This window comes from Oncorhynchus masou, chromosome 1, assembly GCF_036934945.1.
Source record: "Oncorhynchus masou masou isolate Uvic2021 chromosome 1, UVic_Omas_1.1, whole genome shotgun sequence".
In the NCBI taxonomy this organism is placed as follows: Eukaryota; Metazoa; Chordata; class Actinopteri; order Salmoniformes; family Salmonidae; genus Oncorhynchus; species Oncorhynchus masou.
Genome location: NC_088212.1, coordinates 56,059,893 through 56,077,622, shown reverse-complemented (window position 1 = coordinate 56,077,622; position 17,730 = coordinate 56,059,893). Strand labels below are relative to the sequence as shown.

The following is a 17,730-nucleotide window of genomic DNA, read 5'->3' as shown; positions in this document are numbered from 1 at the left end:
GAAATTAACTTAAAATTAAGTTGGTCAATTCCTAATGTTAGAGGAGGTTAGACTTTATTGCTCATTATGCATTGTTTTCCAAGTTTCAACCGCTCCTGATATGACTGGCGCCCTGCAATGGTCTGACTTTGAATACATGGTTAAATCCTGAGCCCTTGGGAAATCTTTGATTTCAGGGGTTAGAAATGCAAAAAAAAAAACAAGTGACGTGATCTGAGTAAATACAACATTTCTACACTAATTTTAGATGGTCCCATTTATTTTTCTCACTATAGTGGCTTCATCAAAATGTGACAATTCAAAGATTGTCTTATGAGTTGGTGACCTCAAGTGGTGAATATACGGAAATACACTTTCGAACCAGTCAGAACTTACCTAACAGGACAGAGTGCAGTAATACTGAACTCTTCAGGAAAGGAACCCAGTGAACTGCTCTTCCACTGCACACTGCTGGTATGGGTTGGAGCTGATCTCAAGATCACCATCTACATGGCCCCATATTTGAAGCAGGTTTATATAGTTGATTTGCTTATGTTTTAGTTTTAATCTATATAGTTATTGTCCGGCATGACTGTCAAAATGGTTCTGGTTGAGTCGGCCTATTGTTATATTTGTAAATTACAAAAATTGTGCGACAACTACAACCACTGTAGTTGAATGCATTCACGTTCACGACGCAAGATGGCAACAAAGTCATTTTGCAAAGTTCAAACACATTTAAATTAGTGACGTCTTACCTGCGCCGGAAGTATAATTCTTAAACGCTGATGTGTTACCTTCATTGAGATCTCGTTACAATTGAACTTCAAGCCTGTGTTTGGTATAACAGTCCATCCAAATTGCTCAATACTGTACAAGTCGATGTCAAAAAAGGACCTACTTCGCGTACGTGAAAAAAGCAGCAGCACAGGGTTGAGGAACTAATGGCGGTAGGTGGATCTTTGATCTGCTTATGTTTCAGGTTGGGCAGACAAGCTGACCGCATAGGATAACGAGTCTCCTATTCTTTATAACACCACATTAACTAATTCACCTTCAGTTGTGTGTACCTGTCGACTAATTAATTTATTAGAATGGTAAACGAATGTGTATCAAAGCCAATTAATTAATTTGAGCCAACGTTAGATAACAAACCCTACACAGCCTGTCTCCATATTGATGCTAGTAGGTTAATTGCTGGTAAGCTATCTTACTTCTGAAGTCCTTGCAATGTTGACTACACTAACAGCCCACCTTCTATAATGCACACAGCCCAAAGGTAAGGTCGGAACTAAAGGCAAGAAGCAAATCTACGAGGAGAATGAGGCGACACTCAAGTTCTACATCCGAGTAATCTTGGGAGCCAACGTAAGACACCATCTTGCTTTTCAATGTTCCCCTTTGAATGGAAATTGGGACTAGTACAACACCTGACACTTGTTTCTCTCCTAGGCGATATACACTGCGTTAAACCTCTTGGTCTTCTATAGCTCTTCAACGTTTTGGACATGGGTGAGTGAGTTCACTCTGTATGTTATTGACATTGATAGCTCCTCTACTGTTGAGCAGTAAAACTGAAACAGGGACGATTGGGGATTACTAACGCTCTACTTTATTCTTTCCTCTTGGTTTCTCCCCCCGCTCTCATTCCCCCTGTCTCTCTTCTTCCTTCCTTCCTCCATCTCCTTCTCCCTTCCTCCATCTCCTTCTCCCACCCATGTAGTTTGCGCTGGTGTTTGCCCTGGCAGTGTGTGTGGGCAGTTACCGCGCCATGTCTGCCATGGCCCAAGCAGTGTTTGGTGAGGATGGGGGTCTGATTGACGGTGGAATAGATCTGAACATGGAGCAGGGGATGGCAGAGTGAGTGCTCACACTGCAGGCGTCTGTTTGTTTCCGTGAACATGAGTGTGCGAACATACAGTGTGTGTGTGAGAGCGAATTGGTGAGTATTACAGCATGTTCAACATGCATGTAACAATGGTGCCCTTATCTCCCTTCAGAGGTAGATCTTTCAAAGCTATAGTGGCAGTGTGGTGCATTATGGTGGATTCTTTGTCATTATAGGCATCTGAAGGATGTTATCCTGCTAACTGCTATATTACAAGTGCTCAGCACCATCTCCTCCTGCTTCTGGTACCTTTGGCTGCTGGTAAGAGTTTATCCCGTACTTGTTGTACGCTCTCTCTTTTGGTTGTTTATTTTCCCTTTCTCATGGCCCTTGTTGATCTTTTAATCAATGTGTGTGTCAGGCCCCGGCCCGAGCAATGTTCCTGCTGTGGGTGAACTTCCTAGGTCCCTGGTTTTCGGCCGAGACCCCTGGTGCAGCCCCAGAGGAGGTGAATGAGAAGAAGCAGAGACGACAGGAGCGCAGACAGATGAAGAGATTCTAACTTAGCAGACTGCCGTAGTATTTCTATACACAGAATGAATCTAAGTACAGCCAGGAACTCTACAGTTAAGTTATTCAGGAGGAACTTTTGATGTGTACACAAAGACATCCAGGTATGGATAAAGAATTCAGCTGAACCCTGTGGGTTATCTGGTTTTCCTCTCTCCCTATCCCTCCATCCTTCCAATTCTTCCTCTCCCCTCTATCATGATCCTTTCTCTTCACATCTGGAGAGGAAATCGTCCTTGTTGGGCTGACGATCTCGTCACCAGTACATGTTGTCATATACCTTGGCCTGTAATTTGTTTACATCCAATTGTTCATAATCTAGGTCTATGTATCACACCAATTTCATCTGAACTAGTGAAAAGGATGTGGTGATCTTAACCTATGGCAGACCTTATATTTTAGACTATGCTCATCAGATCACACGCTCATGCCCAATTCCAAATAGGCCACTAGCCACTACCATCTAGGTGCTAATCTAGACCAAGGGGGAACTAATTACCTAAATTTCACAGATATTTATTTCAGATCGACATGCGGTGAATAGGGCTAGGTGTTGGTTTGGAATTGGGCATATGTGATGAAGGTCAAAATTAAATCTGATTGTGTTTTGTCTGCAATGCACAGTTTAAAGGCAATGTTCTCGTGGAGACTACATTCACTGTTAATGCTGCATATGTTGGCTCAATTGGAAAGGACTTTTACACTGAACAAAAATAACAACGCAACATGTAAAGTGTTGGTCCCATGTTTCATGAGGTGAAATAAAAGATCCCAGAAATGTTCCAAATGCACAAAAAGCTTATTTCTCAATGTTGTGCACAAATTTGTTTACATCCCTATCAGTCAACATTTGCTTATATAATCCATCCACCTGACAGGTGTGGCATATCAAGAAGCTGATTGAACAGCAGGATCATTACCCCGGTGCACCTTGTGCTGGGGACAATAAAAGGCCACTCTAAAATGTGTAGTTTTGTCACAGATGTCTAAAGTTTTGAGGGAGCATGCAATTGGCATGCCCACTGCAGGAATGTCCACCAGAATTGAATGTTAATTTCTCTACCATAAGAGGCCTCCATTTTAGATAATTTGGCAGTACGTCCAACTGGCCTCACACCCGCAGAAGACGTGTATGGCTTCATATGGGCGAGTGATTTGCTGATGTCAAATTGCGAACAGAGTGCCCCATGGTGGGGTTATGGTATGGGCAGGCATAAGCTCCGGACAACAAACACAATTGCATTTTATCAAGGGCAATTGGAATGCATAGAGATACCGTAACAAGATCCTGAGGCCCATTGTCATGCCATTCATCCACTGCCGTCACCTCATGTTTCAGCATGATAATGCACGGCTCCATGTTGCAAGGATCTCTACACAATTTCTGGAAGCTGAAAATGTCCCCGTACTCCCATGGCCTGCATACTCACGAGACATGTCACCCGTTGAGCATGTCTGGGATGCTCTGGATTGACGTGTACGATGGCGTGTTCCAGTTTACACCGATATCTAGCAACTTTGCACAGCCGTTACAGAGGAGTGGGACAACATTCCACAGGCCACAATCAACTGCCTGATCAACTCTATGCGAAGGAGATGTGCCGCGCTGCACAAGGCAAACGGTGGTCACATCAGATACTGACTGGTTTTCTGATCCACTCCACTAAATTTTTATTTTAAGGCATCTGGGGCCAACAGATGCATATCTGTATTCCCAGGTCATGTGAAATCCTAAGATTGGGGCCTAATTAATTTATTTCAGTTGACTGATTTCCTTATATGAACTGTAACTCAGTAAAATCTTTGAAATGGTTGCATGTTGCGTTTATATTTTTGTTCAGTATAAATGACACATTGTCTAAATCCGCAATCAGGTTGTATCTCGGCCCTAATCATTGTTATCGCTCCCATCCTTCACAATGCTTAAAAATGATTTGATTACAAACAATAACAATCGTGTACATTTTAGCATTTCTTCACAGCATAAATAAGCGATAGGAAATGTAGTGCCTTCAGAAAGTATTCAGACCCTTTGACTTTTTCCACATTTTTGTTGATACAGCCTGAATTTAAAATAGATTTAAATAGAGATTTTGTCACTGGCCTACACATTATACCCCACAATGTCAACATGGAATTAAGTTAATTATTCAACCCCTTTTATGGCAAGCCCAAATAATTATGTGCTTTAACAAATCACATAAGTTGCATGGACTCATTCTGTGGGCAATAATAGTGTTTAACATGATTTTAGACTACCTTGCATCTCTGTACCTCACATATACAATTATATGTAAGGTCCCGTCAGTCAAGTAGTGATTTTCAAACATTGATTTGAAAGACCAGGGAGGTTTTCCAATGCCTCGCAAAGAAGGGCGGCTATTTGTAGATGGGCAAATGTTTACAACATTGTAGTTGCTCCACAATACTAACCAAATTGACAGTGAAAAGAAGGAAGCCTGTACAGAATAAAAAATATTCTAAAACACGTTTCAAACAAGGCACTAAAGTAAAAATGCAAACAATGTGGCAGAGCAATTGTTTTTTTGTTTTTTTTTGTCCAAAATAAAGTCAATGTATTGTGTTTGGGAATGGAATGTAGCTAAGCGAAGGCAAAATCCTAGAGGAGAACCTGGTTCAGTCTGCTTTCCACCAGACACTGTTAGATGAATTCACCTTTCAGCAGGATAATAATCTGAAACACAATGCCAAATATACACTGGAGTTGCTTAGCAAGAAGACCCTGAATGTTCCCGAGTGGTTAGGTTAGTTTTGACTTAAATCTACGTGAACATCTATGGCAGTACCTGAAAATGGTTGTCAAATGTCCTAGCAATTATCAACAAACATTTGACAGAGCTTTAAGAATGAAAAATAATAATAATGGTGGGCAAACGTTGCACGATCCAGGTGTGGAAAGCTCTTAGAGACTTACCCAGAAATACTCACAGCTGTAATCTCTCCCAAAGGTGCTTCTACAAAGTATTGGCCCAGAAGTGTGATTATTTAATTTTCAATGCATTTGCAAAAATGTCTAAACCTGCTTTCACTTTGTCATTATGGGGTCAAAAAGTATATGTGTACAGTAGATGGATGTTGTTCCATTTTTGAATTCCGGCTGTAACACAACAAAATGTGGAATAAGTCAAGGGGTATGAATACTTTCGAAAGGCACTTTAGTATACCTTTTGATGTGTAGCCATCAAAATGCAGATATGATAACTGTCGTCTCAGATCCTCAAACGGGCGTGATGGAGGGTAGATTGTAGAAAACGTCCTGTAGCTAATGCTTCCCCAGTGAGTGAGTTATTGCCTGAGTCATTGATGAGCATAGACAAGGTGCTAGGAATGGGACAATGACCTGACTGCTGTTCTTGCTTTGCCAAAATCATGTTTGAATAATACACAAATGAAATGGAAGTATATATTGATGCACTGGTAGTTAGTTGGCAGCAACTTGTGTGATTCAATATGCCTATACAATGGAAGCATGTCAAAGCAGGGGTAACATGGTGGCTGATTTCTTCAGAAATGTCTGCCCTATTATAATTAGCCAACACAGTACCAGTCAAAATTTTGGATGCACGTAGTACCAGTCAAAAATTTGGACACCTACTCATTCCAGGGTTTTTATTTTTTACTGTTTTCTACATTGTAGAATAATAGTGAAGACAAACTATAAAATACACATGGAATCATGTAGTAACCCAAAAAGTATTAAACATATTAACATATTTTATATTCTTCAAAGTAGCTGCCCTCTGCCTTGACAGCTTTGCACATGTTGGCATTCTCTCAACCAGCTTCACGAGGAAGGTTTTTCCAACAGTCTTGAAGGAGTTCCTACAAATGTTGAGCACTTGTTGGCTGCTTTTCCTTCACTCTGTGGGCCAACTCATCCCAAACCATCTCAATTGGGTTGTCGGGTGATTGTGGAGGCCAGGTCATCTGACCCGTCTAATGTCCATTGCTCTTGTTTCTTGGCCTAAGCAAGTCTCTTCTTATTATTGGTGTCCCTTTAGTAGTGGTTTCTTTGCAGCAATTGGACCATGAAGGCCTGATTTTACGCAGTCTTTTCTGAACAGTTGATGTGTCTGTTAATTGAACACGGTGAAGCTTTTATTTGGGCTGTAATCTGAGGTGCAGTTAACTCTAATGAGCTTATCCTCTGCAGCAGATGTAACTGGGTCTTCCTGTCCTGTGGCGGTCCTCATGAGAGCCAGTTTCATCATAGCGCTTGATGGTTTTTGCGACTGCACTTGAAGAAACTTTGAACGTTCTTGAAATGTTCTGTGTTGACTGACCATCATGTCTTAAAGTAATGATGGACTGTCATTTCTCTTTGCTTATTTGAGCTGTTCTTTCCATAATATGGACTTGGTATTTTACCAAATAGGGCTATCGGCTGTATTTCCCCCCTGCCTTGTCACAACACAACTGATTGGCTCAAACACATTAAGAAGGAAAGAAATTCCACAAATGAAAATAACACCTGTTAATTGAAATGCATTCCAGGCGACTACCTCATGAAGCTGGTTGAGAGAATGCCAAGAGTGTGCAAAGCTGTCATCAAGGCAAAGGGTGGCTACTGTGAAGAATCTCAAATATAAAATATATTTTGATTTTAACACTTTTGTTTTGGTTACTACATGATTCCACGTGTGTTATTTCACAGTGTTGATGTTTTCACTATTATTCTACAATGGATAAATACAGAAAAACCCTGGAATGAGTGGGTGTAAACTTTTGGCTGTAAGCCTAGATACTATTGCTACAAAGTCTTAATGTACATATTATTCAAATGATTTCAGTATATAAACAATAACCTGTCATTTTATGTAATTTGTTTTTTTTCACAACGATTTAACAAATATATTGTTTGTGTTTTCAATAAATGTATATTAAAGTAACCTTTTCACGATTTCAAATCAAACTTATTGTAAAACTTTAACGTTCAAGTTTTAATATTCGGGTGACTTTTATGGTCACGTGACCTTAAAGGCAGTTGCTACATCCATTTTCGGACTCTTAAATGAATGATGTGTATCTATATTCTTCAAAAATCAATAACTTATAAATGCCTCAACTTAGTTCAACTGCTGTGTCACATTCGAATCCAAAATATAACTTTGTTTTACGCCAATGTTTGTAAACAAACACTATGTAGCCTCAAAGCATGGTTAAAACTATAATTTTGATATCATGAATGCTCAGTCCTTGCATCCATAGCTCTGTCTATGAATTTGAGAGTGGCTACATTTCTCCAGGTCCATTCTTCAGCTTTTTACCGAAGCAGGTGGGTTGCCCTCTTATTGTTTCAACGGCAGATTGCCGTTTAATGGAGCTTGCTTCACAATGCTCCCAATTCAAAAAGAGATAGTAAACATTTTTTTCACAATCCCGGTGTTTCTTTTTCTATGGACCTCTTCCTCTGTTCAGAGTTTGAACAGGAATCTGGTCTGAACTTCGGGGAAACACACTTAACGCCACTTCGATACTGAAGTAGCAGGTTAGGAGACTGAACAGGGTTAGGGTTTGCGAAAAGGATATCCTAACCTGCTATGAAAATGACTTTGAAAACCATGTAGCGGGTGAAAATGTATTGGTTGCAGGTTTTTTAAGCTAATTTGCCATTTATAATGGTTTGTAGTCTTAACATCAGCCATACAATAATGGCACAATGGCCAGAAAATAGCCTAACATTCTTTTGAAGGTTTTCCGAGTGTTTCTTGCACAGAGAGCTCGAGATCCTTTGTCCAACTTTCATCCCTCAAACTCTCCTGTTGGATTTAGCTATAGTTATGCACATGCGCATAAGGGATTTATTTACAATGAAACGAGTTAATTGATGGAAAACGATGTGGCGAGTATAAAATAAGGGCGAATTATATTTTCTCTTGCGACATATACAAATTATTTTATTAGTCACCTTAGTTGGCCATAATTATAATTTTGATGGAACACCGAATTTGTCTTCTTTCGTCGTTACAAGTTACGTCGATATTCTTTCTTAATTTGCACGATAACGTTATGGAAAAACTTTCTCTTGCTGGTTCTAGGATTCAGGCTTTGTGTGAGGGTTTTGAGTAGCCATTGGAATATACATTTTAGTTTGACCTGGCAACCCTGAGTGTGTTCTCTGAACTTCAGACATCCGGAAGTGAATAAGTGATCTCATCGCAAAACCCAGTTGCTTAACTGCAAGTGTGGTTTGAGGTCGGCGTTCCATAGTAAACAGCCGCACAAACATGACATCAACAAGGACTGAAGGAGCCAGACAAAAAGCAGATTCGTAGTTGGCATCAACTAGCTAGTGATTCCGGTCTTAAGCGTTCTCTTTTCACCAATCATAACTAGAGATGTTCTACTAGCAATTAGCAAAAAAATGCAGGTATGTTCTATATTATATTTTGCACTGCCCAGGACGAGCAATCTAATTAGGTAGCTACTATACAGTAGTAATTGAGCTGTTAACGTTAGCAAGTTATGCTAATTTAGCTAACTGGCTAGTTAGTTGCTAGCTAACGTTAATCAAGTTCAACGTAACTGTTTAACCATCGAAAAGGCGTTTACTAGTTACGTTAACTAGCTAAAAGTTAGTAGAATTTGCATGACTTTTTCCCAAATTGCAGCCCGAAATAAATTGTTACTTTGTTTTGTTTAAGCTAACTAACAATACATAGCCCGCTAGCTAAGTTAACTAAGCCTGCTAACTAGCTAGCGAACCAACTTGCTAACGCCAACAGCGTATATTCGACTATCTAGTTTGTAATAATCCTCCCTCCGCTTCAAGAGAAGCCGACAGGGGACATGAAGCGGATGAGTTGTGCCACCATCAACAATTTGTCATACAAAGTATTTTCCCTTTGCCTCTTGTTCATTTATTGGAGAGAAGCTAAAGGTCTCATCATACAGTCAACACACATGAACCAGCTAGCTCTGTGTGAATAATAACAACACTCCGTTGAGTGTTGGACGCTCAAGAATCACCATGGCTGTGGCCAACACCACCAAAACATCATGGCGATTACGTGAGTCGAGTCTCAATTTCACTCACCCTTTCAAGACCTTAATTCAGGCCCACAATTTTATTAGTTTCATTGACCCAGCGATTAATCATGGTGTGTTGTGCATCATTTTCTGTTCCAGAGGAGATTGTAGCCCACTCCAGTAATGTGGTGTGTCTGGCCCTGGGGAAGAACTCAGGCCGTCTGCTAGCCACTGGGGGAGAGGACTGCCGAGTCAACATCTGGGCAGTCAGCAAACCCAACTGCATCATGGTACAGACTAGTGAGACCATTAGGGAATAAGTGTGTGTGTACAGTTTGATCTCTGCTTATCTCTGGTGAATTCTGCCTGTCACTAAAACTTTTATTTCCACCTCTCTCTCCCTATCTCTTTCTCAGAGTCTGACAGGACATAATAACCCAGTGGAGTGTGTAAAGTTTAATAACTCTGAGGAGCAGGTGGTGGCTGGCTCACAGTCCGGATCACTGCGCGTATGGGACCTGGAGGCTGCAAAGAGTGAGACTGCATTTCTCCTATATATATTGTGTGTGTGTGTGTGTGTGTGTATGTATGGATATGGAGAGGTTAGGCGTGTGGGATGTGGAGATGTTTCTACTAGAGTCAACTAGACCAGTTGTTCTGAGAATGTCATATCAATATTTTTGCTATTTTTATCCCAGTCCTAAGAACTCTAATGGGACACAAGGCCAATATCTGCAGCTTGGACTTCCACCCATTTGGGGAATACCTGGCATCTGGTTCCATGGACACCAACATCAAGGTGTGTATGTGTGCTGCGTTAGTGAGTGTTAAGAGCTCTACTATGTAGTACCTGCTCATTCCATGTTTTTTCTTTCTTTTTACTATTTTCTACATTGAAGAAAAATAGTGAAGACATCAAAACTATGAAATAACACACGTGGAATCATGTAGTAACCTTAAAAAGTGTTAAACAAATATATTTTATACAAAATACATTTTATATTTGAGATTCTTCAAAGTAGCCACCCTTTGCCTTGATGACAGCTTTGCACACACAAAATTAGTGCTGATTTAGATTCTACAATGTAGAAAATAGTGAAATAAAGTAAAATTCCTTGAATGAGTAGTGTCCAAAGTTTTGGACTGGTACTGTATGTGGATTGTTATGTGATATCTGTGCTTAAACAGAGTTTTTCTCTTTCAGCTGTGGGATGTACGGAGAAAGGGCTGTGTGTTCAGGTACAAGGTAAGACTTGCACTTGTGTGTAATTCATGCCCAACTGAAGAGCACCAAGGTTAATTATCGACTAAAGATTTGTGGTGAGGAAGCCTCCCCCTTCCTTCACTCTGTGAGCGGCCTGCTGGCTGGTCAGTGGCTGATTGTTTTGTTAGCCGTGGGAGTGGGTCTGCTAATCAGCACTAATACTGTGTGTCTATGTCTGGCAGCAGGACTAAGCCAGGGATTACAGTGAGATGGCGAACACTGTCTTGTCTGGCCTGGGGGGGGAGGGGCCGGGGACTGACCGTCTGGAAAGGAGTAGGGGGGCCCATGTCTGTTTATCAATTTCATATGGCATAATGTGTGTGTTTGTGCAGGGTCACACTCAGGCAGTGAGGTGCCTGGCCTTCAGTCCAGATGGGAAATGGTTGGCCTCTGCTAGTGATGACAGCACCATCAAGGCATGAACCCACCTACACATTGTCAGAAGCTTACTTTCACATGTTTCTCATCTCACATGACTGTTGTCAGTTTGTAAACCAGGGCTCTCCAACCCAGATCCTGGAGAGCTACCGTCCTGTAGGTTTTTGCTCCAACCCTAATGTAGCGCAACTGATTCTAATAATTAGCTGGTTGATAAGCTGAGTCAGGTTAGTTACAACTGGGTCTTGAGCAAAGACCTACAGGAGGGTAGCTCTCCAGGAACAGGGTTGCAGAGCCCTATTGTATACTCTCAACCGTATGTTCAGAGGATTAATGAGTTAGACAGCTAACTTGCCTAAGTATTCTGAAATAACGTTTTGGGAAAATAAGCTCGAAATGGACATGGCCTAATTGACTCAAGAACCAAAAACACAAATCTAAGTGTAACTTTCTTAATGAACCAGAAAACCAATAGTTACTTCTGGTTGTTTATCAAAGTCAGCCGGCTAACTCATCGATCCTGTTTGGTAGTTATACAGCTTTGCATATAAGTTCTCCTTCTATAGGCACAGATCTGATATCAGCTTACCTGATTCTTAAGGGCAACGTCACAATATCCCTAGCTGTACCAGTCAGGAACTCATATTGCCCTCTGACCTTTGACCTGTGTGTCCTAGCTGTGGGACCTGACTGCAGGGAAGATGATCACAGAGTTTACAGCACACACTGGAGCCATCAACATCATCCAGTTCCACCCCAACGAGTATCTGCTAGCGTCAGGCAGCTCTGACCGGTATGGTATACACACACACACACACTGGGGGGGGGGGGTGAAATATGGTAAATAAATCCGAATGAGGCAACTGAACATTTGCTTACGATGGCTTCAACTCCATTACTAAAGCGGAATGCCTTTGTGTATGTCTGTTCCCTACAGGACCATCAAACTGTGGGATCTGGAAAAGTTCAAGATGATTGGCTCTTCAGAGGGAGAGATGGGACCAGTCAGGTGAGGGCTACCGTCACTATTAACAAGTGTGGTTTGCGGGACACCACGATATTAGAAGTTCAGATGCATCTAACACACTATACTGTATATAAACTATCCCTACATCCCCCCCCCATTTCTCTCTCCAGGTGTCTGGCCTTTAACCTGGATGGCTGCTGTCTGTATAGTGGAGCTGTGGACTCTCTCCGTGTGTATGGCTGGGAGCCCAACCGCTGCTTTGACGTGGTGCCAGTGGGCTGGGGCAAGGTGGCAGACCTGGCTATCTGCAACCACCAGCTGGTGTGTGAGAATGGCATTGCTTTTTACATTTTTTAAATTTGAGTAATTTAGCGGACACTTAACCAGAACGACTTAGTCGGTGCATTCATCTTAAGATGGCTCGGTGAGACAACCACATTTCAGTAATTTGTAAGTAAATTTTTCCTCCGCAAAGTCAGTGCTAGTAGGAAAAGACAAGTGCGAGAGTTGGTGTTTATTTATAATTGTAAAAAATTGGTGGGGGGGGGGCTTACTCTATTTAATGTTACTATTACTATGTAACTACTATGTTACTGCAACCGTGCGTATGTGTGAGCCATAGGGATCTTATTAAATGACTATTAGGGATTCTTTATGTGAATCTGTGGTGTCAGCATGATGATTTTACATTTATTACTGTCACTGGTACTGTTAGTTTTACCCAACCCCTTGTGTTTTTTGCTCTACTGTCCCCCCCCTCTCCCCCTCATCTCTCTCTCCAAGATTGGCGTGTCGTACAATCTGACTAATGTTTCGTCCTACGTGGTGGATTTGACGCGGGTGAAGAAGTCTGGCTCTGTGATCCAAGGCGTAATCCAGGATGACCAGCCACTCACAGAGCCCTCCCCGAAAGGATCCACGCTGCGACGCAACTACGACCGACCCCTGACCACCTGCAGCACACAGAGGTACTGCCCACTTCCAAACGCCGCTATTCTACTTTCTATGGAGCGAACCCTAACGTGAGATGGGCACACTAAACTCGGATTTAGTGTTTGTGCCCTATATGCTACGGAATCTGTTTTCAACACAACCACTTATGAGTCTATTTAAAATCGTAGTGGTTCAAATCATGTGGTCGTCTGTAGCTTAGTTGGTAGGGCATGGTGCTTGCAATGCCAGGTGGCTTCCATGCCCGGGGACCACCCATATATAACATGTATGCACGTTGCTAAATGGCATATGTTACAGCAAATACTGCATCAAAACAAGCATCCGTTAGTTTCCGTTGTGGCAATAAGCAGACTAATCGGGGGTGTGCACTTCCAGGGTAAAGCAGAGTTCTGAGTCAGACCGCCGCAGCCCCGAGGGGGAGAGGATTAGCCCCAGTAGCGAGGACGAGAAGGAGTCCTCCGCCGAGATCCGTAACCCCGAGGACTACAAAGAGATCTTCCAGCCAAAGAGCGCCATCTGTAGGCTGATAGTACACCTTACGTTTCATTGCTATCTATTTAGTGTTCACACAAACCGCAGAATGCATGTATTACTACATTAACATATAGCAGTGTCTTAATCATTCTTGAATTTCATACTAAAAGTCTTCCTTGTTTCCCCCTTCCAGCTCGCACCCCCCCAAAGAGTGAGCCCTTCCCTGCCCCATTGGAAGATGGTGAGTCCCTTCTACCAAGCCGTTAGTATGAGCAGTATTACATTTGTGTTTGTGGTTAAACTATCACATTGATCTGTTGTGTATAAGATGTGTTGCTGTCCTGAGTTTCATATTCAAGTTGTTTTGTTGCATTTTAATATTTCTAAACAGTGCCTTGCGAAAGTATTCGGCCCCCTTGAACTTTGCGACCTTTTGCCACATTTCAGGCTTCAAACATAAAGATATACAACTATTTATTTGTGAAGAATCAACAACAAGTGGGACACAATCATGAAGTGGAACGACATTTATTGGATATTTCAAACTTTTTTAACAAATCAAAAACTGAAAAATTGGGCGTGCAAAATTATTCAGCCCCCTTAAGTTAATACTTTGTAGCGCCACCTTTTGCTGCGATTACAGCTGTAAGTCGCTTGGGGTATGTTGCAAAACAGCTCGAGCTCAGTGAGGTTGGATGGAGAGCATTTGTGAACAGCAGTTTTCAGTTCTTTCCACAGATTCTCGATTAGATTCAGGTCTGGACTTTGACTTGGCCATTCTAACACCTGGATATGTTTATTTTTGAACCATTCCATTGTAGATTTTGCTTTATGTTTTGGATCATTGTCTTGTTGGAAGACAAATCTCCGTCCCAGTCTCAGGTCTTTTGCAGACTCCATCAGGTTTTCTTCCAGAATGGTCCTGTATCCATCTTCCCTGTCCCTGCTGAAGAAAAGCAGGCCCAAACCATGATGCTGCCACCACCATGTTTGACAGTGGGGATGGTGTGGTCAGGGTGATGCGCTGTGTTGCTTTTACGCCAAACATAACGTTTTGCATTGTTGCCAAATGGTTCAATTTTGGTTTCATCTGACCAGAGCACCTTCTTCCACATGTTTGGTGTGTCTCCCAGGTGGCTTGTGGCAAACTTTAAACAACACTTTTTATGGATATCTTTAAGAAATGGCTTTCTTCTTGCCACTCTTCCATAAAGGCCAGATTTGTGCAATATACGACTGATTGTTGTCCTATAGACAGAGTCTCCCACCTCAGCTGTAGATCTCTGCAGTTCATCCAGAGTGATCATGGGCCTCTTGGCTGCATCTCTGATCAGTCTTCTCCTTGTATGAGCTGAAAGTTTAGAGGGACGGCCAGGTCTTGGTAGATTTGCAGTGGTCTGATACTCCTTCCATTTCAATATTATCGCTTGCACAGTGCTCCTTGGGATGTTTAAAGCTTGGGAAATCTTTTTGTATCCAAATCCGGCTTTAAACTTCTTCACAACAGTATCTCGGACCTGCCTGGTGTGTTTCTTGTTCTTCATGATGCTCTCTGCGCTTTTAACGGACCTCTGAGACTATCACAGTGCAGGTGCATTTATACGGAGACTTGATTACACACAGGTGGATTGTATTTATCGTCATTTAGGTCAACATTGGATCATTCAGAGATCCTCACTGAACTTCTGGAGAGTTTGCTGCACTGAAAGTAAAGGGGCTGAATAATTTTGCACGCCCAATTTTTCAGTTTTTGATTTGTTAAAAAAGTTTGAAATATCCAATAAATGTCGTTCCACTTCATGATTGTGTCCCACTTGTTGTTGATTCTAAACAAAAAAATACAGTTTTATATCTTTATGTTTGAAGCCTGAAATGTGGCAAAAGGTCGCAAAGTTCAAGGGGGCCGAATACTTTCGCAAGGCACTGTATTTATTTAGAAGTAAAGAATGGGAGATGGATAAAGAAGTGAAGGGCGAAGCCGGTCGAGCTGGGGCTCCAAACCCCATCGTCAAGGTGCATGTGGGGTCCGCTTCACCAGACTCCGGCACTCATATTCAAGTTCACCCTCTTTTCTCTTTTTGTCAGAGAGTTTTGTGGTGAGGGCTAACCAGGGACTGGTGGAGTTCATGACTCCTATGACTGACAGACAGCAGGTTTGTACTCTACACCTGTACTGTTGTATGTGTGACTGATTTGTGTTTTTTTGTCATGCTTGTGTGTATGTGGGATTGTCTGTCAGTGTGAGTTTCTCTGTAAATAAGTTAGATTTGTTTCTAGTATGTGTGTGTGTCACTGCAGCCCGGCCTGTTGTTAAACCTTCCTGTGGCATCGTCCACTCCGGTCCTGAGGGTGGAGCCTACCATGGTCGCCACGGCGCCCCGTCCCATCCCCATGGTAACCACACGACCTCCGACCACTAACCACCCCCCCGCACCCCACCCAGCCCCCCCACCGGTCGTTGCTATGGCGAAGGCCAAACCCCAGCCCAGCGTCATCCTCTCCACCAGGAATGAACCAATAGGACTCAACGTGGGAGATTTCCTGCCTGTGAGTGTGTATATACATGCATAACACACATGTTTGTTTAATTTACCATGGAGAAATTTCACTCAGACACATCACAATTTGTATGGTTAAATTCTAATGTATTTATGAATAATAATAAAAAATCTAATCTTTTCTTATCTTAGTTCTAATAGTACTAAGTCATTTATTATTTCAACAGTCCATTCACAGTAGAGGCCCTCATTCTTCACTCACCCAAGTCTTTCTCCTCTGATCAGTGACATCAGAGAGCACGCAGGAGCAGTCTGCCTTGGGTCTCTCTCACTCCCACACTGTAAAAGTAAACCCTGCGCTCCACCTCTGTGCCAGTTGGCCAGGCAGAGTTGCTCCACCTCTGTGCCAGTTGGCCAGGCAGAGCTGCTCCACCTCTGTGCCAGTTGGCCAGGCAGAGTTGCTCCACCTCTGTGCCAGTTGGCCAGGCAGAGCTGCTCCACCTCTGTGCCAGTTGGCCAGGCAGAGTTGCTCCACCTCTGTGCCAGTTGGCCAGGCAGAGTTGCTCCACCTCTGTGCCAGTTGGCCAGGCAGAGTTGCTCCACCTCTGTGCCAGTTGGCCAGGCAGAGTTGCCCCAGCTCATGTGGTTGCTGGTTGTGTCAGCAGATAATCGCTATGTTTCTGAGCTCGTACTGCTCGCGTTCCCCGAGATTCAGGCTTGCCACCTGCACAGTGCTCCTCGCACTACTTCCTGTGTGAGGAGTGTACCCAGGAAGATAGTGACGCTCCTGTCATCTGGTGAAATTGCTGGTGCCAGAATCTGATTTTTTTTTTTTGAGAAATCTACCAGTCTTACATAGCAGATGCTGGTTGCACGTGTTGTCTTTTGTTAAATAAATACATTCAAAATTCAAGTCAATTAGGAACACATTATTGGTTGCCACCAAAACCTAAGATTGCTATACATTCAAATGTATTCTTATGGTTTAGAATCGCCATGGAACGGTTTCAAAGCAGCAGATTTGTTTGTGAGGTCATGAAATTAAAATACTGGTCGGGAATGATTCAGGAGAGCACCTTGCCGTCCTCACAGCTATCCTTTTGCTTAGCCACTTGACTTTGTAGGTAGAAAGGCCGCTAGCTAGCTACTCCTTCGCTGCCAACAAGTAGCACCCACTTGGATGATGCTGCCGGCGCCAGTAGATCAGTGGAATACTACAGTTCTCCTATTATTTTCCTCTGACGTCTCCACTGTCTTTAACTTCAGACTTCGTCTCTACCACAAGCCCCATAAGATAAACTGGGCATAGAATGAAATGGAACACAAATAGTAATTTAATGCATATCAGTCACGGATCAACATGTAAAATCAGCTCAACATTAAACCTACCATGGTGGTATAGTTTTCAAATTCACTCAAATGCTCCAATCACCTCGTTACATTGTGTACGCATAAAACAATTACAAAAACAAGATGGTCAAGCTTCTTAAATATTTTTTAAACACATGCACATAGAAATGGAATTGACTCCTAAATGTATGTAGGTTTAGGGTGTGATCGAACAGGTGTGTGTATTTACCAGGTTATATACGTTTGCGTATCTCTGTCCTAGCCTGCTCGCAACAACCGACCCAGTGTGCTGGGTGATGACGAGGCTCTGGCCCAGATCAGAAAGGGCCATGACACCATGTGTGTGATGCTCACCAGCCGACACAAGAACCTGGACACCATCAGAGTTGTGTGGGGCAGCGGGGACGTTAAGGTATGGCGCTTAACAGACCGCGCTGACATCACTTGAAATAATGACTTGACTTTCAATGTTAAACTC

At 42.5% G+C, this 17,730-nt stretch overlaps 2 protein-coding genes across 2 annotated transcripts; both read left to right on the top strand.

Moving 5' to 3' along the window:
* The first annotated feature begins 758 nt into the window (after positions 1–758).
* LOC135546483 (transmembrane protein 208-like) lies at positions 759–7,298 on the top strand. Its single transcript, XM_064974947.1, has 6 exons — positions 759–929; positions 1,252–1,347; positions 1,432–1,491; positions 1,703–1,839; positions 2,044–2,128; positions 2,229–7,298. The coding sequence occupies exons 1-6, from the start codon at positions 924–926 to the stop codon at positions 2,367–2,369; spliced, it is 525 nt and encodes a 174-aa protein (XP_064831019.1). The 5' UTR covers positions 759–923; the 3' UTR covers positions 2,370–7,298.
* Positions 7,299–8,533: 1,235 nt separating this feature from the next.
* LOC135539527 (katanin p80 WD40 repeat-containing subunit B1-like) lies at positions 8,534–17,700 on the top strand. Its single transcript, XM_064965481.1, has 16 exons — positions 8,534–8,768; positions 9,273–9,408; positions 9,527–9,657; positions 9,784–9,901; positions 10,066–10,166; positions 10,572–10,613; positions 10,964–11,047; positions 11,687–11,802; positions 11,947–12,018; positions 12,147–12,297; positions 12,760–12,944; positions 13,306–13,448; positions 13,598–13,645; positions 15,490–15,557; positions 15,703–15,951; positions 17,515–17,700. Exons 2-16 carry the CDS (start codon positions 9,369–9,371, stop codon positions 17,698–17,700), a joined length of 1,734 nt encoding a protein of 577 aa, XP_064821553.1. The 5' UTR covers positions 8,534–8,768; positions 9,273–9,368.
* Positions 17,701–17,730: the final 30 nt, after the last annotated feature.

Excerpts from the sequence above, each read along its gene's own strand:
- LOC135539527 (XM_064965481.1), top strand. The coding sequence starts at position 9,369 with ATGGCTGTGGCCAACACCACCAAAACATCATGGCGATTAC. Across the intron at positions 11,803-11,946 it reads GCGTCAGGCAGCTCTGACCG|GACCATCAAACTGTGGGATC; the intron begins GTATGGTATACA and ends TGTTCCCTACAG. Across the intron at positions 15,952-17,514 it reads ACGTGGGAGATTTCCTGCCT|CCTGCTCGCAACAACCGACC; the intron begins GTGAGTGTGTAT and ends TCTCTGTCCTAG.
- LOC135546483 (XM_064974947.1), top strand. Across the intron at positions 1,348-1,431 it reads GAGTAATCTTGGGAGCCAAC|GCGATATACACTGCGTTAAA; the intron begins GTAAGACACCAT and ends TTTCTCTCCTAG. Across the intron at positions 1,840-2,043 it reads ATGGAGCAGGGGATGGCAGA|GCATCTGAAGGATGTTATCC; the intron begins GTGAGTGCTCAC and ends TTGTCATTATAG.